We start from the raw sequence: 27,266 nt of genomic DNA, 5'->3' as shown, positions 1-27,266 counted from the left end.
TAAAAATAGTATTTATTAACGTAGGTTGTACTATATATTTAGTCAAACGAAGAGATTAACACAAAAACTTAAGTACAATCTTTAGACTCCATTCAGCTTGCATTTCATATTCTGGATAGGACAGGAGACTGTCTTTTGCTTAAAACAAAACAGCTTCAATGACATTTTGTAGGAGAGAGCAGAACTGTGGGGAGCCAAGGCTGAGCCAACCAGGCACTGGAGCTAATCTAACGAATTTGCTGCCCATGTGAGAGCCACCCTGCTCAGCCGCAATGCTGGTTTCTTTGCTATTAAGGATAGGATCCTTGTTATAAAAGTTCAAACAAATTTCCAAAGCCCTCACATCTTCCTTGAGGTGGCAGATGCACTGCTGGTTTGCAGTACAGGTGGTCTGGAAGCTGAAATCACTCTGTTGTAGCCTTTTGTGCTTTGGCAGCATTTTCCAAAATTTTCCTTTTCCACTGTTCATAATCCTGTGTCAGATCTTCATCTTTTTGCAGTTTATGTGGGATCTCTACTACATTCTCTGTTTCTATGAGAGAAAAAATTTTTTTAATGTTTCAAAATCCTTATGTTTACAAATGAGTAAGAAAGAAGTAAGCTTGTTTACTTTAAAATGTCTATCTTAATTAAGGTAATAGGGAATAAGATACCAAAATGTGAAGTGGAAACAAGTTAACACATCAGTTTTTCACTCTCCCTTATACTCCAAGCATTCCAAGACATCTTGATGATAGCTAACATTTATGAAGCCCTGAATCCAGCACTTTTTAATCGTATTATCTCATTCAACCCTCACCACAATTATGTGAAATGGGTGCTAATATTAATCACATTTTATAGATTAGGAAATTGAGGCTCACAGAAATTGTCACTTTCCTAAAATCACATAGCCACCCGGTGGTAAAGCAGGATATGAACCTAAGCAGTTTGCCTTCAGATGTATTCTTAATTACATGATACTTCTGTAAACTACTGCTTGGAAAACTGGTCTTATCAAATGATTAACTTCCAGGATTTAGTTAAAATCTGACTTTTTTTTAAAATTGAAGTATAGTTGATTTACAATGTTGTGTTAGTTTCTGGTGTACAGCAAAGTGATTCAGTTATACATATATATATATATTCTTTTTCATATTCTTTTCCATTATGGTTTATCACAGGATACTGAATATATTCCCTGTGCTACACAGTAGGACCTTGTCGTTTATCCTTCGTATATATAATAGTTTGTATCTGATAGTCCCAAACTCCCAATTGAACCCTCCTCCTTGGCAACAAGTCTGTTCTCTATGTCTGTGAGTCTGTTTCTGTTTCGTACATAAGTTCATTTGTGTCATATTTTAGATTCCACATACAAGTGATATCATATGGTATTTGTCTTTCTCTTTCCGATTTATTTCACTTAGTATGATAATCTCTAGATCCATCCATGTTGCTGCAAATATAAAATCTGACTCTTGTCAAGGCAAGCTGCTAAAGCAGCAAAGGGCTGTTCACTGCATTAAACCCACTGTACACTAATCCTATTGTACTAATTTTACAATGTTCATCCGGTGTTAATAATGGTTCACCTGTTGCTGAAGGTTCAACCACTGTCTTCTTTTTCTTCAATGGTGGAGTAGCTGAATCTCCAGGCTCTCCTTTAGGGGAAAAAAAAGTATTATCAGAGTTAATTTTTCTCCCATTTTCAATTTTAGTTTTGGGGCTTATTTTGGATCACAAATAAAAACCAGATACCTTGATTGACCAAATACTAGGATAAGGAGAAGGCAAATGATCTTGCCCTTCTCTTTTCTTTGGCTTTTCCTGTCAGACTTCAGAACAGAGAATCTATTTTCTAGGCATGAATTTACGGAATCACAGGGTTGGATTTTTTTGTTTTTTAGTTATTAAGCTATTTTATTTGAAAAATAGAAAAGAACAGTAATTTTCTCAGTAAAAGCCGATCTTGTCTGCAGATAGACAAGAATATATAATTCAGAGAGCAGCTAGTTTGCAAGTTTGAAAATACTTAACTTTTACCAGCAGGTTTACATTTTCAAATGACACATTCTTGCAACATGGAATGAATACTCACTGTCGATCTGCTGCCCAATCTTCTCTAACTGTTTACAGAGTCGATCAAACATGGCTTTTTTTACACCGGATGTGGCTGCCATTTTATTTTTGTCCACCTGTAGCTTTAGAATCCTACAAAAGAATTTGATAACTTACTGTTCTTAAGATCAGTATTGTTATCTTCTTTGGGCAACCAGTTATCAACTTATTTCCTTTCCACTCAGGCTTTACGAAGAGCCTCCAACTGTTTAATTTCCCCTTTATTTCAAACATATATCATTAGCTAAAACCATGCAAACTTACCTTTTAAAGCTATTTATTTAGTTATTTATTGTACTGCGAGAGTTAAAATGCACACGGGGTCTGTTACATAACAAATGGGGCACATAAAAGACATTTGCTATAGTACTTCATGCTTTATAGAACTCTTTCTTATACATCCCAGATGTTAACTAACTTGCTAAATGACAATTACAGCATTTTAAAGTGTTTAACTCACCTTAAACGCTTATGATGCTTGTATTTATATGACTACAAGAATATACACCACCCTCTCCTTCAAAAACCCCCTCCCTAATAACACTTCACAACAACCACTAATGAAAAATACAAAACAAACTTCTTATTTAAAATAACAGACCCATTCAAACCTTTCTTTGTTCAGTGAAATGTGCTTTCAAAAGTGAGGTTGTCGGGCCTCCCTGGTGGCGCAGTGGTTAAGAGTCCGCCTGCCGATGCAGGGGATACGGGTTCGTGCCCCGGTCTGGGAGGATCCCATATGCCGCGGAGCGGCTGGGCCCGTGAGCCATGGCCGCTGGGCCTGCGCGTCCGGAGCCTGTGCTCCGCAACGGGAGAGGCCACAACAGTGAGAGGCCCGCGTACCGCAAAAAGAAAAAAAAAAAAAAAAAAAGTGAGGTTGTCAATACTGCTTTCTACCATAACAGCCATACTCCCCCCCCACACATATATCTTTGTTGAGATAAAGGGACTATTTCTATTCACTAATAGTAGCTAATGGAGCCAAACACACCAAAGTTAGTGGTTAAATAGTAAGAAACCTATTCTTTAAGCACCAGCTACAATTTGTTTTCTAAGGAGTTTTCCAGCAAGATAAAACAAGACAACTTTAGACAAAGATAACAATTACTAATATTTCCAGGGTAAAATTTCAGTATACACACAGATAACCCCAAAGATTCAAATTAAGAATTTATCATTGAAAAGTTTTATAAATTACTTGAAAAAGAGTTGCAATCAGTTCTTTAAAAAAATGTGACTGGAAAATCACAACTAAGCACTGTTTTAATGCTAGGTTTCATGACTTAGCATACATATACATATATGTGGCTGTCACTTGGCAAGTGGACTTTGGGCAACACTAGTTCCTCGTTGTCAGGTCCATCATGGGATAAACTGAGAATCGGGTCACTTGGCCACTATTAAGGTTATTTAGGAAAATATGCTGAGTTGAAATCAACTAAATTAGAAGTATTCTTTGGCAACGAGCAATTTATTTATAAATTAGAGACTTTGCTGAATGTTAAAAGGAACACTTACTTGCATGCTGAAAGTAGTGCAGCAGTGGTGAAAAGCGGCCTGGATAAGTCAAGATCCACTTGCTGTGTTTGTGGAAGACTGGACTCATAGCTAAGTGAAAGCAGTGTTTGCAGAGTTATGTTAGAAAATATTATTTCAAAGAAACTGAAAATGCAAATCAGAACTTACAAACTATTTAAATGTATAAGATATGCATTCTGTCACTTCAGCATATTAGTTATTTTTTAAGACAGAAAATTACCAGGACATTGGATACTTCTGCTTTATGTATCAGTATCGATTTTCAATTATATGCCTCATACCTTTGCAGTATCTTTGAAGCCATGTTCACTGCTTCTGTACAGCTAAACTGTACAGCTAGGTCTCTTATTCCAATATTCGAGTTCAGGCCCAGTAAACACTCAAAAGATTTAAGACAACTCTGATACATCTTCTTGTTCAAACCAGAAAGTTTAATTAAATAAGCCTTTGAAAGGAAAAACAGATGAATCATAAAAATCATAAGTACTGTGTATTAGTGCCTTTAACACTTGTTTAATAAGTCAACTTTTCAAGATTAATTAATTCTGTGGCAAGTCACTCTACCTAAAGGTTTAGCTTCATTTAGTCAAAAATCAGTAATCATGTCAGGCAAGTTAAGTACCGCTGGCAAGAAGCTCATACTATAGAAAGGCAGTCATGCATGTGTGCAGATAATTTAAAATACAACAAAGTGTTACCACAGCCAAGCTGTGAATGAAAAAACATAGGAGATGCATATATGGTTATTTGTTTTAACAAAGGTGCCAATGTGCAATTCACTGGAAAAACAAAGGAGGGAAGTAGTGGGAGTGAGGTGGGGAGGGTGAGTGTGTGTGAAAGGGAGATAAGAGGGAAACTGGGAGAGAAACAGGAGGATCAACAACTGAGGGACACCAACTCTGCTTGGGAAAGGAAAGCTTAATAAAGGATGTAACAGCAAGGCAGGGTCATTTCAAGACAAACAGGAGCTTGCTAGAAAAGCATTCCAGGTTAAAAAAAAAAGACTTTGCATTTACAAAGTCAGTCATTAAGGTGCATGGTCTGTTAAGTGAATAGTGTAGCTTGAGGTTAGTAGGGTTCAAGAAGGGCTGGAGAGTTTGATGGTAATGGGGGGGCGAACCCATGGGGAGCCAATGGGGTTTTTAATGCCACCATTTTTATCAGTGTACCATTATGTGACAGGCACTGTGTTAAGAGTGTTACATATAGTACATTGTTTCCTCCTTACAATTATCCAGTGAAATGGATACCTTTATCCCCATTTAATGGATGAGGAAACTAGAGACTCAGAGTTAGTAACCGGTGGTGTTGAGATGTGGTCTCAACATGTGAGTCTTGCCATAGCTTGGCTCTCAACCACTGTGACACTGGAAGAAAAATGATACATGGGTTTTAAAGTATGTGATTTAAGAGAATGATGCTAGTGGCAGTGTGGAAGACAGCCTTGTGTAAAGAAAGAGGTGCTCAAGAAAACTAGGTAGTAAAGAATAAAGAGAATGTTGCAAAAAATATTTTTTCTCAAACTCTACAAAATGTTTCTAAAGTTCATCTAGAATAACGTAGGAGAATAGCCAGGAAAATTCTAAAACACGGAGTTTTGATGGGGGCTAGTCCAACCAGAGATGAAAACATGATTAAACTTCAGTGTTGCACCAGATTATTCAGACATCCAGTGGGACCTACTTACCCTGTCCAAGGGGCACTTCATGCAGGAAGCTGCAAGGTCCAGGCACATGACTGCATTGCTGGTTTCTGTGGTTCGTGCAGCCAGGCCAACACACTTCACGTGGGACAGTCGCAAGTACTCCTCTGCTTTCCTGAGCAACACATTCACTAAAACTCTTTCCCAGAAGTTTGCCCAATACTTTGGTAAACAATGAATTCAGCCTGGCGGACTTCACTTCGACCCTAATTCCTATGCAAGTTTATTTGGGGCTGGGAATGAAACTCACAACTTTTGGGGGAGGACAGGTTCTACAAAACAGAACAAACCCTCTGACTCCAGACATCACTGTGCTCAAGTACTTTCAAGCAAACGTAAGTTCCTGAAATCCTCCCAAAAAGTCCAACCCTTCTTTCAGCCTTCCATTACTGGAACAAGCATGAACTGTGACAGAGGCAGGCAAGTGAGACCAGGGTTCCTCCTTCCTCTAAATCTGTGGTTCTCGGGACTTCCCTGGTGGAGCAGTGATTAAGAATCCGCCTGCCAATGCAGGGTACACGGGTCCGATATCTGGTCCAGGAATATCCCACATGCCGCGGAGCAACTAAGCCCCTGCGTCACAGCTACTGAGCCTGCGCTCCAGAGCCTACGCGCCGAGAGGCCATGCTCTGCAACAAGAGAAGCCACTGCAATGAGAAGCCTGCGCACCACAACTAAGAGTAGCCCCCGCTCGCCGAAACTAGAGAAAGTCGGCGCACAGCAACGAAGACCCAACGCAGCCATACGTACATACATACATACGTACATATATAAATAAATAAAAATAAATCTGTAGTTCTCAAACTTTAGTGTACATGACAGTAACCTTGGGGCTTGTGAAAAGATTGCTGGTTCCAGCCCGAGTTTCTGATCAGTACGCCTATAGTGGGGCCTAAAAATGTGCATTTCTACCAAGTTCCAAGAAGATACTGATACTGCTGGTCCAGGCACCACACTTTGAGAAGCACTGTTCTAAATGATTACGAGTCCAGGAGGTGTTCCTTTCCTTCCCTTCACTCACCTAATTGACAGTCCAGGCACCCAGGCTAGCCCTGCCCTCCCAGTTTAACTACAATACTTTCTTTCTTTCTTTCTTTTTTCATTTATTTACTTATCGGCTGTGTTGGGTCTTCGTTGCTGCACGCGGGCTTTCTCTACTTGCGGCGAGCGGGGGCTACTCTTCGTTGCAGTGCGCAGGCTTCTCATTGCGGTGGCTTCTCTTGTTGCGGAGCACAGGCTCCAGGCACACGGGCTTCAGTAGTTGTGGCACGCGGGCTCTGTAGTTGTGGCTCACGGGCTCTAGAGTGCAGGCTCAGTAATTGCGGTGTACAGGCTTAGCTGCTCCGCGGCATGTGGGATCTTCCAGGACCAGGGCTCGACCTGTGTCCCCTGCATTGGCAGGCGGATTCTTCACCACTGCACCACCAAGGAAGCCCCAATACTTTATTTCTAACCCTGGATCATGCAAAAGTCCTTCCCATCTCCGGGCTTTTGCACAGGCTGCTGTCCCTGCTTGGGCCCTCTTCGCACATCTTCCCGTGGCTGGCACCTTCTATAAATCGGGTCTCAGCGCCAATGGCACCCCGCCTCCGAGGCTTTCTCGCAAGTTTTTTTTAAATTAAAGGTTGCAGAGAGGCTGCGCTCCGCTCCATCCCCAGCGGCTCCGCACACCACCCCATTCCGCTTCCTGCGTAGTCGTTGCCACCACAGACACTGCCCTCCATGAGGTCTCTACCCCGTCTGTCTGCCTCCGCCGTAAACGAACTCTCAACAAGTTTCAGGAAAACGACCCAAGCTCTCCGCCTCTCTCCCTTTCCCACCACCGTGCATCCCACAGTGTTCCCAGGGGCGTCTACACTCGCCCCTCCGGCCTGCTCACGAAGCCCACTGTCGGGAAGTTTTTCTTAAGGTAGGGCCTAAATCCCTTCTGTGGGGGCAGGGCCGCTGGGGTGCGCCCGACCGGACTCACCTCAGCACCTCCGGCTCGGCGATGCCCAAGCGCGGGGCTAAACGCCGGATCAGACCAGGATCCATGGCGCGGACAAAGACTACACCCGCAAACAGCTGCAACGCGACGAAACCCGCGCGCGGACGTCGCGCCCGCCAGTGAGGGCCGGGACCCACCCCCTCGCTGCATCTGGATTGGTTGGGACAAGAAGTTGCGACTGCCCCGTAAACCAATCCTGGTGTTCCTCTTGAGCGTGCGCGCTGCGAGTACACGCGCCAAGGCAGTAAGTGTATGTGCTCCGGCAGCTCCCATCCCTTTTATTCCTCCCTTTTAGGCAGACTCAAATGCTGCCTTAGGTTCCTGCTGTCTCCTTCCTGCCGCCGAGAGATTTCCCCCTACTCCGCACTGTCCCGCCACGCACTGTGGAGAGATTGGCTGGCGCCTAGGTTCCTCAGTCCAGCGTGAAGTGACAAGGACCAATGAATACGCGAGACTTGGGGGGCCAATCTATGAGCTGCCTGCAGGGTCCGAAGGCGGAGCTAGAGGGGGCGGGGCTTGGAGGGGCCGCAGAGTCACCTGACCGCGGGAGGCTCCGCGCGGGGTGGGTGCTGCTTGCTGCAGGCTTAGGGGAGTCGCAATGGTGAGTGCTGAGGGGCCGCGGGCTCCGGGCCGACCCTTCTCCCAGCACCTGCTCACTCCCACCGCCTTGGAGCCTTGCAGGAGGAGTCGGGGCCCCGCAGCCGGGTTGGGGCTAATACCAGCCCGGCTTGGCCTGCGGGGTGGGCGACAGGCTGGGGAAGGCCGCAGGCGGGGCGATCCGGGCTCGGGTGGGCGGGGGTGCTTGGCCGTGGCTGTTACTCTTTGAGGAGGTGTCTCCGCTCATTAGCTCTGGGGGTCCGTGAGGGCCTGCGGCCCCTCTGAGTGGAGTCGGCCACCGCCCGCCTTGATGGGATCCCGAGTGCCAGGTCTTCTGGGCGTCTGGCTGGAACGGGAGCGTGCGGAGGGCCTGAGGCTCAGAGGTGGCGTTGGGATCCGCCCAGAGGCTGCTCCCTTGCTGGCGGTTCCACCTTTGTGCCTGGTAGTGCTTTCTTATCCCTTCCTTGTGCAAGAAATACCTTCCGGAGGGGCCTTAATGGTGTCCGGGCCTTCTTCGGCCTCATAGCCCCCTTCGATTGCAGTGTGTGTCAGAATTCTAGGGACTCGCTTACGTGAATTTCCTGGAAGGACTCATGCTCTCTGATATCTACTAATTCTGAGAGACGGAAAGGAGACTGCTTGTTTCCCTTAACACTTGTTCGTTGGGCGTCCTGGCTCTCTTACTGACCTCCCCATTGATGAAATCCAAGTGTTTTACTTCCTGGAAGTAGGCATACTCCTTAGCGCCTCTCCGTGCTGGCAGCAAATCGTGGTGTGGCTGTTGGCTGGTGAGCTTGAACTTCCTCAAAATGTGAATCCTTGTGTCTAGTTTCTACAAAGGCAAGTTGTCACTTGCATTTTATTAGCGTTTGACATAGTCTGCACTGTATGAATAATGTTTTTGGTTGTTGGTGTACAGTATGTCAGTTTTATCTCACTATTCACTTTACGTAGACAAGCTTCTGAAAACCTGTAAGCCTGGAAACAGGGGTCGCTTTAAATGTGTTAATGCCAGAAAGAAGAATGTTTGACATATATTACTTTCATATAATATGATGCCATACAAGGTGATTTTGCTTATTTCTCAGAATTTTTAGTTGGGAATTGATATAAGAACGGTGCAAAAAGTAAACTAGGATTTCTCTGTTTCTCAACATTTATGGATTGACATTTATAGTGTTTTGTAATCAAAGCAGTTACTTGAGGATCTACTATACATCCAGATTCTGTGCTTGATGAACCAGTTTGGAGCAGTGAGCCAGACACACAGTCCTGTTCTCATGAATTTTATTGGGAAAGAAAACTTGAGTAGCAGTCTTGTCACAGCCACTGTCTGTGTGACTTGGGCAAGTCACTCAATCTTCTTTGAGTCTCCTTTTTGCATCTGAAAGCAAATGTTGCCTCTTTGGCCCTTCCCAGACCTAAAATTCTAGGATCCAGTTCAATTCATCATGCATCTGTGTGCCTGCTATGTCATGGACTGTGCTGGGCACTGGAAACATAGTCCTTGCTTTCAAAGAACTTAAGGGTCTAGCAGGGAAGACGTGCTTGTGGCACTTAATGGAATACAGTCTGAGGATCGCTTTGCTAGCGCGGTCAACTCAGTGTTGTGGGGCCCTGGAGGGAGAGACAGTTCTGCCTGAGGAGCTTGGGAAAGACTACAGGAAGTAACATGTTAAGTTTGATTCTGAGGAAGGTGAACAGAAATTCCCCAGGTGGAGAAGAAAGCGTATTGCTAGTAGATAAAGCTGGGAGAAGTGAATGCTCATGGTGTGTGCCATCATAGGATTCCTGGGGAAATTTATTGGTAAATTAAGGTGGAGACACTTTGGTATTAAAATACATGTTTGGACGTTCTCATCCCTTCATCATCCTTAGTTCTCCCTACTTCAATGGCTTATTTTGTGCCTTATCATCATTTTTAAAATAGTACTTTCATTAACATAACGAGATTCTGTATCTTTGTGAGACTGGTTTTCATTTTACGGTTGCTTTGCATCGCGTTCTTAGATTACATCTGTAGCATGAGTGGAGAGATTGACAAATAAGTTTCTAGGATCGTTGGAGATAATTGCTGATATCTGAGGGGGATATAATAATAATGGTAACACTTATGTGAAGTGCTTATTACTAAGTGCTAAGCACTTTTCAAGCTTTATCTGTGTCACTTCACTTATTACTCATAACGGTGATGTAAGTACTCTTATTAACCTTGTTTGCTACAAGAGGAAGTGAAAGCACATTGTTTGAATGGAGAATAGTTTTATAAGTGATATGTTCGTAGTGACCTTTGTTTTCTCTGCACCTTTAAAAAAAAATAAATATATTTATTTATTTTTGGCTGCATTGGGTCTTCATTGCTGCACGCGGGCTTTTTCTAGTTGCGGCGAGCGGGGTCTACTCTTTGTTGTGGTGCACGGGCTTCTCATTACGTGGCTTCTCTTGTTGCAGAGCATGGGCTCTAGGCGCGCGGGCTTCAGTAGTTGTGGCGCATGGGCTTAGTTGCTCCGCGGCACGTGGGATCTTCCCGGACCAGGGTTCGAACCGTCCCCTGCATTGGCAGGCAGCTTCTTAACCACTGCGCCACCTCTCTGCACCTTTTAACTGTGTAGACTTGGGAGGGCTGTTCGGCTTGAGTCTCAAGCTCAAATGGGCCTGATCACAAATGTTAATTTGATCTTGACTCTGTAGTGTTTCCATTTTTCTCTGATGCATGTAGCTGCTATGTACAGAGTCATTTGTAAACGGAGAACCACTTTCATGAGTGAGGAATCATTGGTTACCTGGCTTGTGTTTAATGAGAGCATGTTCACGTTATACCTGACACTACTCTCAGTGTGACACTTCCCAGGAAGGGCATCTAGATGCTCCTTTAGAATAGCCATTTGGGGACTTCCCTGGTGGTGCAGTGGTGAAGAATCCGCCTGCCAGTGCAGGGGACACGGGTTCAAGCCCTGGTCCGGGAAGATCCCACATGCCGCAGAGCAACTAAGCCCGTGTGGCACAACTACTGAGCCCACGTGCCACAACTACTGAAACCCGCGCACGTAGAGCCCGTGCTCCGCAACAAGAGAAACCACCGCAATGAGAAGCCCGCGCACTGCAACGAAGAGTAGCCCCTGCTCGTCACAACTAGAGAAAGCCCGTGCACAGCAATGAAGACCCAGTGCAGCCAAATAAATAAGTAGAATAGAATAGCCATTTGTATAATAACTACATTGTCTTACAAGTAATATGTAAAAATATATTAATATAGCTTTATCTCTTCATTTGTAGCCTATAATAAGTCTGTAATTTTCTACATTGTGTATATATATATGTTTCTATTAATTTTAAACCCCATTGATACAAAATAGAAAGATTTTGCCAATTTGTTTACAGATTACTGAATCTGGTCATTTCTATACAAGTATTTTTGAATTGCTTGTAATCTCTTTATAACCACAGTTTTATTTGCTATATAATTATACACAATAGCCAAAAGGTAGAAGCAACCCAAATATCTATCAACAGACGAACGGATAAACAGAATGGTATATACACATGATGAAGTATTATTTAGCCTTAAAAAGAAGGAAATTTTGACATATGCTACAGCATGGATGAGCCTTGAAGATATTATGCCAAGTGAAATAAGCTGGACACAAAAGGGCAATATGGTATGATTCCACTTATATGAGGTCAAACTCCTAGAGAGAGGTCAGACTCCTAGAGAAAAAAAGTAAAGTGGTGGTTGCCTGGAGTGCAAGTCGGGGGATGGGGAGTTACTGCTTAATGGGCACAGAATTTCCTTTTGGAAAGGTGAAAAAGTTCTGGAGATAGATGGTGGCAATGGCTGTAAAACGACGTAAATGTGCTTAATGCTACCGAACCGCACACTTAAAAATGGTTAAAATGGCAAATTTTATGTTATATATGTTTTACCACACTAAAAATTATAAAAATTTCCTGATGTATCACTACTTATCTCTAAGTTGGCCATCTGAACCTAGTGAAATCCATTGATTCTAATAATTGTTAAATCTATTGCATCCAGAGTTTAGAGCCAGAAAACCCAAACCATAGCTTGTTCTCCCTGAAGTTTTCAGATGGCTAGACCGTGATGAACAGTGGATTTCATGAAGTCAGAATTCTTAAATGCTCATGTTCTCCTTGCCAACATTTTACACTAATAGTTCTGTTGCATAAATTAATGTTCAGTTTAAAAGATACACAACTTTTTCTCTGAAATTTATTTATGCTTATGAAGAAGTATGGTCATAGGGAAACTCAGTTTACTAGAGTTTGCCACAGGAAAAGATAGAGAGATGCTTGGCATTGCTTATTGTTCAATTAATTTTTTCCTTTTTCCAAAATTAGACCAAGAAAATATTCTGTTTTTATAAATGATTCTAGTTCAGAAGTGGGTTTTATGTGCTTTTTGTTAATCTCGAAATTAAGTGTTGTTTTGATTGTCTCTGATAATGGAGCAGACCAGATTTAACTTTCATGTTTATAAGTAGGTGCTTGCCTTCTTCCATCTTCCTAGTTCATTGTGTAAGAGGCATTCTCTCTCTAGTCATTTTTCTTTTTTATTAAGGTAGAATTCACATAAAATTGACCATTTTAAAGCGAACAATTCAGTGACATTTCGTACATTAACAATGTTGTATGACTAGCATCTCTGTCTAGTTTCAAAACATTCTTATCACCCGAAAAGGAAACCCTGTACTCATTAAGCAGTTACTCATCCAGTCTCCCTCCTGGTAACCACCAGTCTGCTTTTTGTTTCTATGGATGATTTACCTGTTCTGGATGCAAGCTTACTTCGTTTTATTGTGCTTTTGCTTTACTGCATTTTAAATTTTTTTTTTTTTTTTTTAACAAATTGAAGGTTTGTGGGAACCCTGCAGCTAGAAAGTCTTTTGGTGCCATTTTTCCAACAGCATTTGCTTACTTCGTGTCTTTGTGTCACATTTTAGTAATTCTTGCAATATTTCAAACTTTTTCATTATTATATTTGTTCTGGTGATTAGTGATCTTTGATATTACAATTGTAATTGTTGTGGGGTGACACGAACTGTGCCTATATGAGTTGGCAAACTTAATTGATAAATGTGTGTGTTCTGACTGCCCCCCGAATGGCTGTTCCCCGTTACTCTCCCTCTCCTTGAGCCTCCCTATTCCCTGAGATACAACAATATTGAAATTAGGCCAATTAATAGCCCTACAATGGCCTCTAAGTGTTCAAGTGAAAGGAAGGGTTGCACGTTCTCACTGTAAATCAAAAGCTAGAAATGATTAAGCTCGGTGAGGAAGGCATGTCAAAAGCTCAGCCTCTTGCACCAGTTAGCCAAGCTGGGAATGGAAAGGAAAAGTTCTTGAAGGAAATTAAAAGTCCTACTCCAGTGAACACATGAATGATAAGAAGGCACAACAGCCTTATGGTTGATAGGCAGAAAGTTTTAGTGGTCTGGATAGATGATCAGACCAGCCACCACATTTCCTTAAGCCAAAGCCTAATCCATAGCAAGCTCTCTCTTCAGTTCTTTGAAGGCTGAGAGAGGTTAAGGAAGCTGCAGAAGAAAAGTTTGAAGCTAGCAGAGGTTGGTTCATGAGGTTTATGGAAAGAAGCCATTTCTATACCATAAAAATGCAAGGTGAAGCTGCAAATGGTGATGTAGAAGCTGTAATAAGTTATCCAGAAAGTCTAGATAAGACAATTAATGATGGTGGCTACACTAAACAACAGATTTTCAATGTAGACAAAACTCTCACAGCTAGAGAGGAGAAGTCAATGTCTGGCTTCAGGAACAGGCTGACCCTCTTGTTAGGGGCTAATGCAGCTGATGGATTTAAGTTGAAGCTGATACTCATTTACCATTCCTAAAATCCTAGGGTCCTTGTGAATTATGGGCCTGTGCCCATAAATGGAAAAACAAAGCTTGGATGACAGCACATCAGTTTACAACATAATTTACTTAATGTTTTAAGCTCACTGTTGAGACCTAGTGCTCAGGAAAAAAGGATTCCTTCCAAAATATTAATGCTCATTGACAATGCACCTGGTCACCCAAGAGCTCTGATGAAGATGTACAGTGAGATTAATACTGTTTTCACGCCAGCTAACACAACATCCATTCTGTAGCCGACAGATCAAGGAGTTATTTTGAATTTCAAGTCTTGTTAATTTAAGAAATATATTTCATAAGGCTATAGCTGCCATAGTTAGTGATTCCTTTGGTGGGTCTGGATAAAGTAAAGCCATTAAGAATATTTGTGATTCATGGGAAGAGGTCAAAATATCAACATACACAGGAGTTTGGAGGAAGTTGATTCTAATCCTCATGGATGACCTTGATTGGTTTAAGACTTCAGTGGAGGAAGTAACTGAAGATGTGGAAATAGCAAGAGAACTAGAATTAGAAGTAGAGCCTGAAGATGTGACTGAATTGCTGTAATCTCATGATCAAACTAACAGATGAGGAGTTGCTTCTTATGGATGAATAAAGAAAGTGGTTTCTGGAGATGGAATCTACTCCTGGTGAAGATACTGTGAAGATTGTTGAAATGACAATAAAGGATTTAGAATATTACATAAACTTAGTTGATAAAGCAGGGCAGGGTTTGAGAGAACTAACTCCAATTTTGAAAGAAGTTCTACTATGGGTAAAATAGTATCAAACAGCATTACATGCTACCGAGAAATCGTTCATGAAAGGAAGAGCCAGTCGCTGAGGCAGACTTCATTGTTGTCTTATTTTAAGAAGTCGCCACGACCACCCCAGCCTTCACCCTAATCAGCAGCATCAACATCAATGTAAGACCCTACACCAGCATAAGGAGAATGACTGAAGGCTCAGATAATGGGTAGCAGTTTTTAGCAGTAAGTTATTTTTAAATTAAGGTATATACATTGTTTACTTAGACATAATGCTATCGCACACTTAATAGACTACAGTACAGTGTAAACATAACTTGTACACACTGTGAAACCAAAAAGTTTGTGTGACTCACTTTATTGCAATATTTGCTTTATTGCTGTGGTCTGGAACTGAATGTGCAATATCTCTGAGGTATGCCTGTATTTCATATCAGTGGAGTCTTAAAATATGTGTTCTTCCGTGTCTGGTTTCTTTCACTTAGCATAATGTTTTCTAGGTTAGTTCACGTAGCATGTATCAATACTTCACTCCTTATGATTGAGTAATATTCCTTATATGTATATAACACAATTTGTTTATCCACTCATCTGTTGATCCTTTAGTCATTTTTTATTAAAAACATAATCTAAAACCAGCTTATTCATTCGTACGGTGAACATTTATGAAGCATCCATTATGTGTCAGGCAATGTGTTGGGTCCCAAGGATATAAAAATGGCCATCATTTATAATTATAATGTGATACCTGCTGTAGTAGAGGTGTAACACAGTGTTTATACAACATACGGGGTGGAGTGGTTAACACTGCTTGACAGGTGGATCTAATTCATCTTGCAAGCAGATTTTTCTGATGGCAAAGAGAAGACTATATAGATGTATTTCGTTCATTATAACTGTAGATCTCTATATTTGAAATGATAAGGTAGGTTCTTGAGGAGAGTACTCTTTATGGTGTTCTACTACAGGTCACTGACAATAATTTTAGCTATTTTATTTCTAAGCTGTTTAGTCCCTCGTTGTATATTACCTAAGGGGATAAGTGTTCTCATAAACTAGTTCCTTGGTCTGCCTAAGAATAGACCAAGATGCAGATGAGAGGCTTTTAGAGATTTGGGTTAGACTGTACTTACCACCACAGATTGATTGATTATGTTCCAGTTGAATTCAGAGTGTATTAGCAGAACATAGGCAGCCATAAACTACCACCTTATATTTCTTTGAAGCCAACCTGCTACAGGAAGGTCGAGTCAGTTTCTGAGAAGAAGTTCTCTGTACATACTACTTTTCTCCTTCAGCAATCTTATGCTCTTAACTTCAGTGATGGCACAGCTCTCTGTTCAGTTGTCAAAAGTTGATAAATTAGTTTGAGATGTAGAACTGGAATGAGTCTTATATGAAAGCCTTGGAAATATAAAGTATGGTGGGAAATATAGAAAGAACAGATTTAAGATTTACTAGGAGAGAGTGCTAATGAGACATTAATGGGAGGTTTTTAAAAAAATTTTTCAGCCTACAACACAGCAGTCACCTCAGGATGAGCAGGAAAAGCTCTTGGATGAAGCCATACAGGCTGTGAAGGTCCAGTCATTCCAGATGAAGAGATGCCTGGTAAGAAGGACAGTTGCAGTCTGTGTATTCCTAAGAACGCATATGCAGTGTTCTCTAAAGTTGTATACTCTAAAGTGTATACTGCACTACTGCTTCTGGTAAATCTAATCTTCAGTCCCACTTCCCTCAAGCACTGCTTGGAGCAGTTTCAACAGATAGCCCTGTTGAAATATTGACTTACCATTATATTTATGTTTTGAGATTGTCTGTCTTCCCTACTAGAATGTAAGCTCCATGAGGACGAGAGACCCTGACTCCTATTTACACGTCACTATATTATCACCATACCCTATCTCACCTGAATTACTAGGCTTATTAGTTCTGTACCTCAGAACTGAGGAGTATTTGACATATAATCATTGCTTAATAAATATTGGTTGAACAAATGGATTTAAATGCTTTCCATTTGAATTATTCAGCTTTTCCCCCTTATCTTGAAGGCTTTTATTTTTGTCCTGAATAGATACATTTTTTGCAGGAACTACCTTAAAAATTAGACCTATTTATATATTTTCATACTCTGAAAGGGTAGGAGATTATCTGTGTAGAAACTATAAATTCTCTGGATTAAAATTTAAGAAATGGAACCAAATAGGCTGGTACTTCAAGTTGTAAATTGCTGTGTTGATGATGATAATAATATCTTGCCTTTGTAAAGTGTCTTAGAGTTTCTAAAGCTTAGTAATATGCTCTTTTAACCAGTTGTATCATTGTATTGCTTTTCTCACAAACCAATTTGTAAAAACAAAACTCTTGGAATGGAGAAAATTGGTGAGCGTGGAGCTTGCTATTGCTTGCTTCTGTCTTTTTCTGTGTATGAATAGTGTTTCCTGTATCTAAAGGAATTGTCTGCATTTATGTGTTAAGTGGGACACATGGACATTTGTAAGGAGGAAAGCATACTTAAAGGAGTAGTCATTCCAGACATCTCTGAAGAGTATTTAACCTATGACCAAACCATTGTCAGAATAGTATCTTGCTTCAAAAGAATCAGTATGCCAGTTTTCTTGATTGCAGGTAAAATATGAATTGGTGGAGTTATAGTTTCAGAGTTGCTAGGGGTTGTAAAGACAAGTTATTGCCAGGAAGCTTGCAGCCCTAGATAAATTAGATTTGCTAAGCTTTGCAGCCCTGGTGAGGAATTATGTATCTTATTCTTTACAATAAAGAGAAGGCAGGGTGAAACTAAGCTTGATTTTTATGTGATTAAAATAATTTAGGTGCTGTATACTTATAAAACTGTGTAACAGATCCTTGGTGAAAGAGTTTATATAACCAAGTTAAATGTTTATTTAAATTAAGCATTCTCACCAATTCTCTTGGTATTTCTGTAGGACAAAAACAAGCTTATGGATGCTCTGAAACATGCTTCTAATATGCTTGGTGAACTCCGGACTTCTATGTTATCACCAAAGAGCTACTATGAACTTTGTATCTTTTGAATGTTGAAGAATGAACATTTTGATCCTACTTTTTTCTCGATAAGGCCATATTTTGTTTGTTCCTTAAGTTTTTCTGAAGTTGTGTTATTTTCTTAACCAAATAGTACTCCTTCTCCATGCAGATGTGCTCAGTGAGAAAAAGAAAAACTTAGTATCGGAAATCCTTTTTCTATGCTTAATTTCAAGTGGATTGTTGTTACATCTCAATTTTCAGACTCTCATGAAGGTTATTGAAAGTATTAGACAACTGGTTCTTTTTTTTTTTTTTTAATTTGTTTTGGGCTGTGCTGGGTCTTTGTTGCTGTGCGCGGACTTTCTCTATTTTCGGCGAGCAGGGGCTACTCTTCGTTGCGGTGCGCAGGCTTCTCATTGCAGTGGCTTCTCTTGTTGTGGAGCACAGGCTCTAGGCTTGCAGGCTTCAGTAGTTGTAGCACGCTGGCTCAGTAGTTATAGCACGCTGGCTCAGTAGTTGTGGCTCACAGGCTCCAGAGCACAGGCTCAGTAGTTGTGGCGCACGGGCTTAGTTCCTCCGTGGCATGTGGGATCTTCCTGGACCAGGGCTCGAACCCGTGTCCCCTGCATTGGCAGGTGGATTCTTAACTACTGCGCCACCAGAGAAGTCCCTAGGCAGTTGGTTCTTTAATGCTAAAATTTTGTCATGCAGGACTCCGAAATGGAAAGGAAATCAATGCTTTGCCATTTCAAAACCCTTTAGTAGTCTGACAGGCAATCTTATTTTTGTTGCCTTGGTTTACCAGACATCTTTTAAAACCCTCATTTTAAAGTAGGGAAGGCCCAGAAGAAATTCTGTCTTTACTTAATTTAAAAATGCTCTCATACATGACTAACATTTAAGAAATTTGCCCAATATGGTAGTTCCCTGGTGGCTTAGTGATTACGATTCTAGGTTTTCACTGCCATGGCCCAGGTTCAGTCCCTCATTGGGGAACTAAGATCCCACAAGCTGCGTGGTGTGGCCAAAAAATAAAAAATAAATAAAAAAAGAAATGGCAATATGAAAAAAAAGAAAAAAAAAGAAATTTGCCCAATAATTTAATGACTCCAACAAGTTGCAGAGTATTGCTTAGGTTGACTTAGCTTTGAATCCTTAATGATAATTAAAAGATATGGCTATTTCTGATGAACTACACTACTTGGAAGTTTACCTGACAGATGAGTTTGCTAAAGGAAGAAAAGTGGCAGATCTCTATGAACTTGTACAGTATGCTGGAAACATTATCCCAAGGCTGTAAGTTATTAAGACTCTGAGGGCTTTTATATCTGCATTTCCTACTCTATGCTATATCCTTTAAAATCAGCAGCTTTTTTAAACCAAGTTTAAGGTTATTTAATTTCTTAACAAATAGAGGTTAACATTTTGATAGTGATTAAGGTTTTAGAGTATAATTAGTTTTACTTTTTATAGATTATTGAGGAACTTTGGAAATAGAAAAAATGGACATATTTTGTTTAATTTCTTGACTACTAGAAAAATTAATATAATGACAATTATAAGAGACCTAATGTGTTTAAAGGTGATGATATTTATATATAAAAATGGAGGGGTGTCAGTAAACAGTTATATTTTAAATCAAATGATATTTTCTTCATTGTGCAGGAGAAAACCTGCTCCCTGTCTTGTTTTTTTTTTAATGTTTGTATATGCTATGTTTGAATATAATCAAATTCTTGACTTGAGTATTTTATATTTCTAATCTAATGTTGCCTCATAATTCTTCTAGTTATCTGTTGATCACAGTTGGAGTTGTATATGTCAAGTCATTTCCTCAGTCCAGGAAAGATATTTTGAAAGATTTGGTAGAAATGTGCCGAGGTGTGCAGCACCCCTTGAGAGGTCTATTTCTTCGAAATTATCTACTTCAGTGTACCAGAAACATCTTACCTGATGAAGGAGAGCCAACAGAGTAAGTGCTTTTCTTTCTTGATTTAATTGTAGTATTTTTTTGTTGTAAAACATACAAAAAGTATAGAAAAGTATATAGAATAAAATAAATATCAATAATTCTCCTGCCCAGAGTCAGCCACTGGTAGCATTTTTTTTTTTTTTTTTTTTTTTTTGCGGTACGCGGGCCTCTCACTGTTGTGGCCTCTCCTGTTGTGTAGCACAAGCTCCAGATGTGCAGGCTCAGCGGCCATGGCTCACGGGCCCAGCTGCTCCGCGGCATGTGGGATCTTCCCGGACCAGGGCACGAACCCGTGTCCCCTGCATCGGCAGGCAGACTCTCAACCACTGTGCCACCAGGGAAGCCCCACTGGTAGCATTTTGTGTATAGATTTCCTTTGAGACACAGAACTCCTCAATATATGTGGTGTGATACAAAATGTACTGTTACGAAAATTATGTGTGGATTATTAATACCTGCTTTTTTCATGCAACATAATTGAGAGCATTTTTTCATTCCATCAGATATTCTTTGAAAATGTGACTTTTTAAATGAGTTACATTTTGAAAATGGTATTTGTGATAAAATAATGAAATATGCTTAACTTTTTCTATGCGCTAGCCAGTTTTCATATTGTCTCTTGAATGTCTTGTCAGTTTTTATAATTTGTCAACTTCTAGTTACCCCAGAGCATTAGTGATTTTAATTATCTGTGCACACAAATTAGATATTAACTCCAAAACAGAAAACAAAAAGCCATTCAGAGAGAGCCCTATCTCTTATGTGAGCAGTATTCCAGCATCCGAGTCCATTGTGCTTTTATCCCACAAAAAGGGTAGATGGTCAGCCTGCTGTGGTCTCATCCAACTGGGTGTATTATTCATGAGACACATTCCCTTGATTGAGGAACTTAATTCCCTTTTTCTAAAGTTTATTCATTTAATTCTAATGTGTATATTTTAGTGGTTCTTAGTATATCTGCATCATTTCCTTTTCAAAAGAAAAACTTTAATAAAAATTTAACTAATGCACAAGACAAAAAGTTTAAATGGTATAGAAAAGATAAAAATTTAACAGTGTAGAGAAGATGGTGAGGTTATTTGCTTTATTAAGATTTGACTCAGTTTTGAGCATTTAATTAGGCAATCAGCAAAAAATTTTGAAAACTACTAAGTTCCCCATCTTAGGAGATGTAAAAATAAGGAGGAAATACTTGGTATCTTCCCTTGCAGAGCTTACAAAGCTTATACTCCAATTGAAAACATAAAATATTCAACAATAAAATGATGAGATAACAGTGACACTTGTAAGTGTCAATGTTTTTAGGCCTTTTGAATTAATGGAATACAATTCCAAGAACAAGTTTAGTTGGCCCAGGAAAGGGAGTGGCGGGGGGAAGCGTTTTGTCCCTTTACACTTGAACTGTGTCCTCTCCCTAATATTTTTTTCTCTTGAGTCTGTTCCCTTTGAAATTGAGCACTAAGCCAGTGAGCTTGAAAGTGTCTTTCATAAAGCATTTGGTATATTAAAGAGGTAAGAAGGAAATGCACAAAGAAGAGGAATAGTAGTAATTTTTCCTATAATTTAAATTTAATTTCCTATAATTTAAATAGTAATTTTTCCTATAATTTAAATTCCTATAATTTTTTCCATTTCTTTGCAGTGAAGAAACAACTGGTGATATCAGTGATTCCATGGATTTTGTACTACTCAACTTTGCAGAAATGAACAAGCTCTGGGTTCGAATGCAACATCAGGGACATAGCCGAGATAGAGAAAAAAGAGAACGAGAAAGACAAGAACTAAGAATTTTAGTGGGAACAAATTTGGTGCGCCTCAGTCAGTTGGAAGGTGTAAATGTGGAACGTTACAAACAGGTTTATATCTTTTTACTTCTCATCTTTTCTTATGTTGTGAGATGTAAATTGAAGTCTGATTTTTAAAAATTTTTTTTTTTTTTTTTTTTTTGCGGTACACGGGCCTCTCACTGCTGTGGCCTCTCCTGCTGCGGAGCACAAGCTCCGGATGCGCAGGCTCAGCGGCCATGGCTCATGGGCCTAGCCTCTCCGTGGTATGTGGGATCTTCCCAGACCAGGGCACGAACCTGCATCCCCTGCATCGGCAGGCGGACTCTCAACCACTGCGCCACCAGGGAAGCCCTAAAATTGAAATTTTTTAAAAATAATATTACACTGAAAACCATTGACAATCAAAGAAGACTTAAATAAACTAAAAGATATATATTTTGAGTCTGTGCTTGTGGTTTGGAAGACTCAATGATAACAAGATACCAATTTTCTTTAAATTGAGATTTAGTTTATTTTAACTATAGATTTACTCTAAAGCTACAATAAGATAATGTGGTATTGGTGAAAGGGATAAACACATACATCAGTGGAGAATAAATCAGGAATTAGCAAACCTTTTCTATAAAGGACCAGATAGTACATATTTTTGGTTTTGCAAGCCATATAGTTTGCAGCTACTAAATTCTGCCAATGTAGTGCAAAAGCAGGGAAATACAATGTGGAAACAATGTACAAAAATGGGCATTAAACTAGATTTGCTGACCCCTAGAAGGGATGATCCAGAATAGATCCACATGTATATATAATCAACTATTGTTGATAAGGGTGCAAAGGCAACCTTTTCAACAAGTGATTCTGCAACAATTGGGCATCTGTATGCAAACAAAGCCTCTGAACTGCAACCCATTCTCATGTAGAGAAGCTAAAAATAATTGATCAAAGTCATAAGTGTGAAATATGCAACTATGAAACTTTTAGAAGAAAACACGAAATATTTGTAATTACATAAAGCTTGAATTACATAAAGCTTTCCTAGGACACAAAAAGGACAAACCATAAAAGAAAAAAAACTGATGACATGGACTTTTGGCTTTTATAAAATAGAAACCCAGAATTTTTTATTTAAAAATTCTGTAAAATTTCAAAGTTTAGTCTAGAGATGAAGTATAGGTCAGAAAAATCTAAAATATGATTTTTAAACTACTAGCTCAAATGTGTTATTAGAGGAGTGACTTAGGATTTTGAAAATAATTTTTTAACTCCTAAAATTTTTTTTTTCTCTTTTCAGATTGTTTTGACTGGCATATTGGAGCAAGTTGTGAATTGCAGAGATGCTTTGGCTCAAGAATATCTCATGGAGTGTATTATTCAGGTAGGTGAGAACATTTCAGGGTATTAAAGAACTCATTATATATTTCATTAATTTTCATTGTTTTGGAAAAAAATCTTGATTGAAGAGAAATTAAACTTTCCTGAATAAATCCCTTTCTCCTATTAATGTAACAACTTGGTCTTTGTATTGATGTCTTTTTCTCCCCAAAATGTAGGAAAGATTAATCTCCAAGTTTTCTAGGTATCGTTAGTTTTAGTTTAATTGTAGGTGTACTTTGGAATTGGTTCAAGATGGCGGAGTAGAAGTACTTGCACTCACCCCCTTTTGCGAGAGCACCAGAATCACAACTCACTGCTGAACGATCATTGACAGGAAGCCACCGGAACTCACCAAAAAGCATACCCCACATTCCAAAGACTCCTGCCGCAATGAGACAGTAGGAGGGGCACAATCATGATAAAATCAATCCTGTAACCAGTGGGTGGGTGACTCACAAACTGGAGAACAATTATACCTCAAAAGTCCACCCACTGGAGTGAAGGTTTTGAGCCCCACCTCAGGCTTCCCAACCTGGGGGTCTGGCAAAGTGAGGAGAAATCCCCAGAGAATCAGACTTTGAAGGCCAGTGGGGTTTGACTGCAGGACTTTGACAGGAATGGGGGGAACAGAGACTGTACTCTTGGAGGGCACACACAAAGTACTGTGTGCACCAGGACCAAGGGGGAAGGAGCAGTGACACCACAGGAGACTGAGCCAGACCTACCTGATAGTGTTGGAGGGTCTCCTACAGAGGCAGTGGGTGGCTGTGGCTCACTGCAGGGACAAGGACACTGGCAGCAGAAGTTCTGGGAAGTACTTCTTGGCATGAGTCCTCCCAGATTCCGTCATTAGCCCCACCAAAGAGCCTTGTAGGCTCCAGTGTTGGATTGCCTCAGGCAAAACAACCAACAGGGAGGGAACTCAGCCTCACCCATCAGCAGACAAGCAGATTAAACTTTTCCTGAGCTCTGCCTACCAGAGCAACACCCAGCTCTACCCACCACCAGTCCCTCCTAACAGGAAGCTTGCACAAGCCTCTTAGAGAGCCTCATACACCAGAGGGCAGATAGCAGAAGAAAGAAGAACTACAGGCTTGCAGCTTGCCGAATGAAAACTACAATCACAGAGAGATAGACAAAATGAAAAGGCAGAGGACTATGTCCCAGATGAAGGAACAAGATAAAACCCTGGAAAAACAACTAAATGAAGTGGAGATAGGCAACCTTCCAGAAGAAGAATTCCGAATAATGATACTGAAGATGATCCAAGACCTCGGAAAAGGGGTGGAGGCAAAGATTGAGAAGATGCAAGAAATGTTTAACAAAGACCTAGAAGAATTAACGAACTAACAAACAGATGAACAATACAATAACTGAAATGAAAAATACACTAGAAGAAATCAATAGCAGAATAACTGAGGCAGAGAAGAATGGGTAAGTGACCTGAAGACAATGGTAGAAATCATTGCGGCGAAAGAGAATAAAGAAAAAAGAATGAAAAGAAATGAAGACAGCCTAAGAGACCTCTGGGACAACATTAAACGCACCAACGTTGGCATTATAGGGGTCCCAGAAGGAGAAGAGAGAAAGAAAGGACCCGAGAAAATATTTGAAGAGATTATAGTCGAAAACTTCCCTAACGTGGGAAAGGAAATAGCCATCCAAGTCCAGGAAGTGCAGAGAGTCCCATACAGGATAAACCCAAGGAGAAACTCTGAGACGCATAGTAATCAAATTGACAAAGATAAGGACAAAGAAAAATTATTAAAAGGAACAAGGGAAAAATGACAACATACAAGGGAACTCCCATAAAGTTAACAGCTGATTTCTCAGCAGAAACTCTGCAAGCCAGAAGGGAGTGGCATGATATATTTAAAGTGATGAAAGGGAAGAACCTACAATACAGAATACTCTACCCAGCAAGGATCTTATTCAGATTTGATGGAGAAATCAAAAGCTTTACAGACAAGCAAAAGCTAAGAGAACTCAGCACCACCAAACCAGCTCTACAACAAATGCTAAAGAAACTTCTCTAAGTGGGAAACACAAGAGTAGAAAAGGACCTACAAAAACAAATCCAAAACAATTAAGAAAATGGTAATAGCAACATATATATCGATAATTACCTTAAATGTGAATGGGTTAAATGCTCCAACCAAAAGATACAGACTGGCTGAATGGGTACATAAACAAGACCATATATATGCTGTCTACAAGAGACCCACTTCAGACCTAGGGACACGTACAGACTGAAAGGAGGGGATGGAAAAAGATACTCCATGCAAATGGAAATCAAAAGAAGCTGGAGTAGCAATACTCATATCAGATAAGATAGATTTTAAAATAAAGACTGTTACAAGAGATAAGGAAGGACCCTACATTAATGATCAAAGGATCAATCCAAGAAGAAAACATAACAATTATAAATATTTATGCACCCAACATAGGAGCACCTCAATACATAAGGCAAATGCTAACAGTGATAAAAGGGGAAATCAACAGTAACACAGTAATACTGGCAGACTGTAACAGCCCACTTACACCAATAGAGAGATCATCCAGACAGAAAATAAATAATAAACACAAGCTTTAAATGACAAAATAGACCAGATAGACTTAATTGATTTTTATAGGACATTCTACCCAAAAGTAGAAGAACACACTTTTTTCTCAAGTGCACACGGAACATTCTCCAGAATAGATCGCATCTTGGGTCAAAAATCAAGCCTTGGAAAATTTAAGAAAACTGAAATTGTATCAAGCATCTTTACTGACCACAACACTATGAGATTAAAAATCAATTACAGGAAAAAAAAACTATAAAGCACACAAACACATGGAGGCTAAATAGTGCACTGCTAAATAACCAAGAGATCACTGAAGAAATCAAAGAAGAAATTTAAAAATGCCTAGAAACAACTGACAATGAAAACACAATGATCCAAAACCTATGGGACACAGCAAAAGGAGTTCTAAGAGGGAAGTTTACAGCAATTCAAGCCCACCTCAAGAAACAAGAAAATTCTCAAATAAACAATCTAATTTTACACCTAAAGCAACTAGAAAAAGAAGAACAAACAAAACCCAAAGTTGCTAGAAGGAAAGAAATCATAAAGATCAGAGCAGAAATAAATGAAATAGAAACAAAGAAAACAATAGCAAAGATCTATAAAACTAAAAGCTGGTTCTTTGAGAAGATAAACAAAATTGATAAACCTTTAGCCAGGCTCATCAAGAAAAAGAGGGAGAGGACTCAAATCAATAGAATTAGAAGTGAAAAGGAGAAGTTAACAATGGACACCACAGAAATACAAAGCATCGTAAGAGACTACTACAAGCAATTCTATGCCAATAAAATAGACATCCTGGAAGAAATGGACAAATTCTTAGAAAGATATAACCTTCCAAGACTGAACCAGGAAGGAATAGAAATTATGAACAGACCAATCACAAGTAATGAAATTGAAACTGTGATTAAAATCTTCCAACAAACAGAAGTCCAGGACCATATGGCTTCACAGGTGAATTTTGTCATACATTAAGAGAAGAGCTAACACCCAGTCTTCTCAAACTCTTAATATTGCAGAGGAGGGGACACTTCCAAACTCATTCTATGAGGCCATCCTCACCCTGATACCAAAACCAGACAAAGATACTACAAAAAAAGAAAATTACAGACCAATATCACTGATGAATATAGATGCAAAAATCCACAACAAAATACTAGCAAACAGAATCCAGTAACACATTAAAAGGCTCATACACCATGATAACTGGGATGCAAGGATTCTACAATATATGCAAATCAGTGTGACACACCATATTAACAAATTGAAGGATAAAAACAATACGATTATCCCAATAGATGCCGCAAAAGCTTTTGACACTAGTCAACACCCATTTATGATAAAAACTCTCCAGAAAGTGGGCATAGAGGGAACCTATCTCAACATAATAAAGGCCATATATGACAAACCCACAGCAAACATCATTCTCAATGGTGAAAAACTGAAAGCATTTCCTCTAAGATCAGGAACAAGATAAGGATGTCCACTCTCGCCACTGTTATTCAACATAGTTTTGGAAGTCCTAGCCATGGCAATCCAAGAAGAAAAATAAATAAAAGGAATACAAATTGGAAAGGAAAAAGTTACACCATCTCTGCAGGTGACATACTGTATGTAGAAAATCCTAAAGATGCCACCAGGAAACTACTAGAAGTAATCAATGAATCTGGTAAAGTTGCCGGATACAAAATTAATACACAGAAATCTCTTGCATTCCTATAAACTAACAACAAAAGATCAGAAAAAGAAATTAAGGAAACAATCCCATTCACCATTGCAACGAAAAGAATAAAATACCTAGGAAAAACTTACCTAAGGAGGTAAAAGACTATAAGACACTGATGAAAGAAATCAGAGGTGACACAAACAGATGGAGAGAGATACCATGTTCTTGAATTGGAAGAATCAATATTGTGAAAATGACTGTACTATGTAAAGCAATCTACAGATTCAATGCAATCCCGATCAAATTACCAATGGCATTTTTTATAGAACTAG

General features: G+C 39.8%; 2 protein-coding genes across 3 annotated transcripts in view; one reads left to right on the top strand and one right to left on the bottom strand.

The window, feature by feature from the left end:
* ORC6 (origin recognition complex subunit 6) lies at positions 1-7,677 on the bottom strand. The gene is made up of 7 exons (XM_060083906.1): positions 7,311-7,677; positions 5,327-5,456; positions 3,921-4,084; positions 3,619-3,708; positions 2,081-2,193; positions 1,575-1,643; positions 1-532 (listed from the first exon to the last, which is right to left on the bottom strand). Exons 1-7 carry the CDS (start codon positions 7,373-7,375, stop codon positions 405-407), a joined length of 759 nt encoding a protein of 252 aa, XP_059939889.1. The 5' UTR covers positions 7,376-7,677; the 3' UTR covers positions 1-404.
* Positions 7,678-7,849: 172 nt separating this feature from the next.
* Positions 7,850-27,266, top strand: part of VPS35 (VPS35 retromer complex component) — a 33,732-nt gene continuing 14,315 nt past the window's right edge. The window contains exons 1-7 of one of the 2 annotated variants that reach the window (XM_060084250.1): positions 7,850-7,929; positions 16,078-16,176; positions 17,511-17,607; positions 18,744-18,867; positions 19,361-19,543; positions 21,186-21,399; positions 22,619-22,702. In XM_060084250.1, coding sequence (XP_059940233.1) covers positions 7,927-7,929; positions 16,078-16,176; positions 17,511-17,607; positions 18,744-18,867; positions 19,361-19,543; positions 21,186-21,399; positions 22,619-22,702 — 804 coding nt within the window. In that variant the 5' untranslated portion in view covers positions 7,850-7,926. Of the gene's footprint in view, positions 7,930-11,512; positions 11,585-16,077; positions 16,177-17,510; positions 17,608-18,743; positions 18,868-19,360; positions 19,544-21,185; positions 21,400-22,618; positions 22,703-27,266 lie in introns of those variants that run through there. The other variant, XM_060084248.1, reaches the window with a different exon arrangement.

This window comes from Mesoplodon densirostris, chromosome 19 (assembly GCF_025265405.1).
Source record: "Mesoplodon densirostris isolate mMesDen1 chromosome 19, mMesDen1 primary haplotype, whole genome shotgun sequence".
Lineage (NCBI taxonomy): Eukaryota > Metazoa > Chordata > Mammalia > Artiodactyla > Ziphiidae > Mesoplodon > Mesoplodon densirostris.
This window is presented reverse-complemented; position numbering and strand designations above follow the sequence as displayed.

What these genes read in the sequence shown, in the direction of transcription:
- ORC6 (XM_060083906.1), bottom strand. Translation starts at nt 7,375, where the DNA reads ATGGATCCTGGTCTGATCCGGCGTTTAGCCCCGCGCTTGGGCATCGCC. An exon ending in GCCGAGCCGGAGGTGCTGAG is followed by an intron (nt 5,457 to 7,310) that starts GTGAGTCCGGTC and finishes TGTGTTGCTCAG; the next exon opens with GAAAGCAGAGGAGTACTTGC. An exon ending in TGAAGTGCCCCTTGGACAGG is followed by an intron (nt 4,085 to 5,326) that starts GTAAGTAGGTCC and finishes TTCCTTTCAAAG; the next exon opens with GCTTATTTAATTAAACTTTC.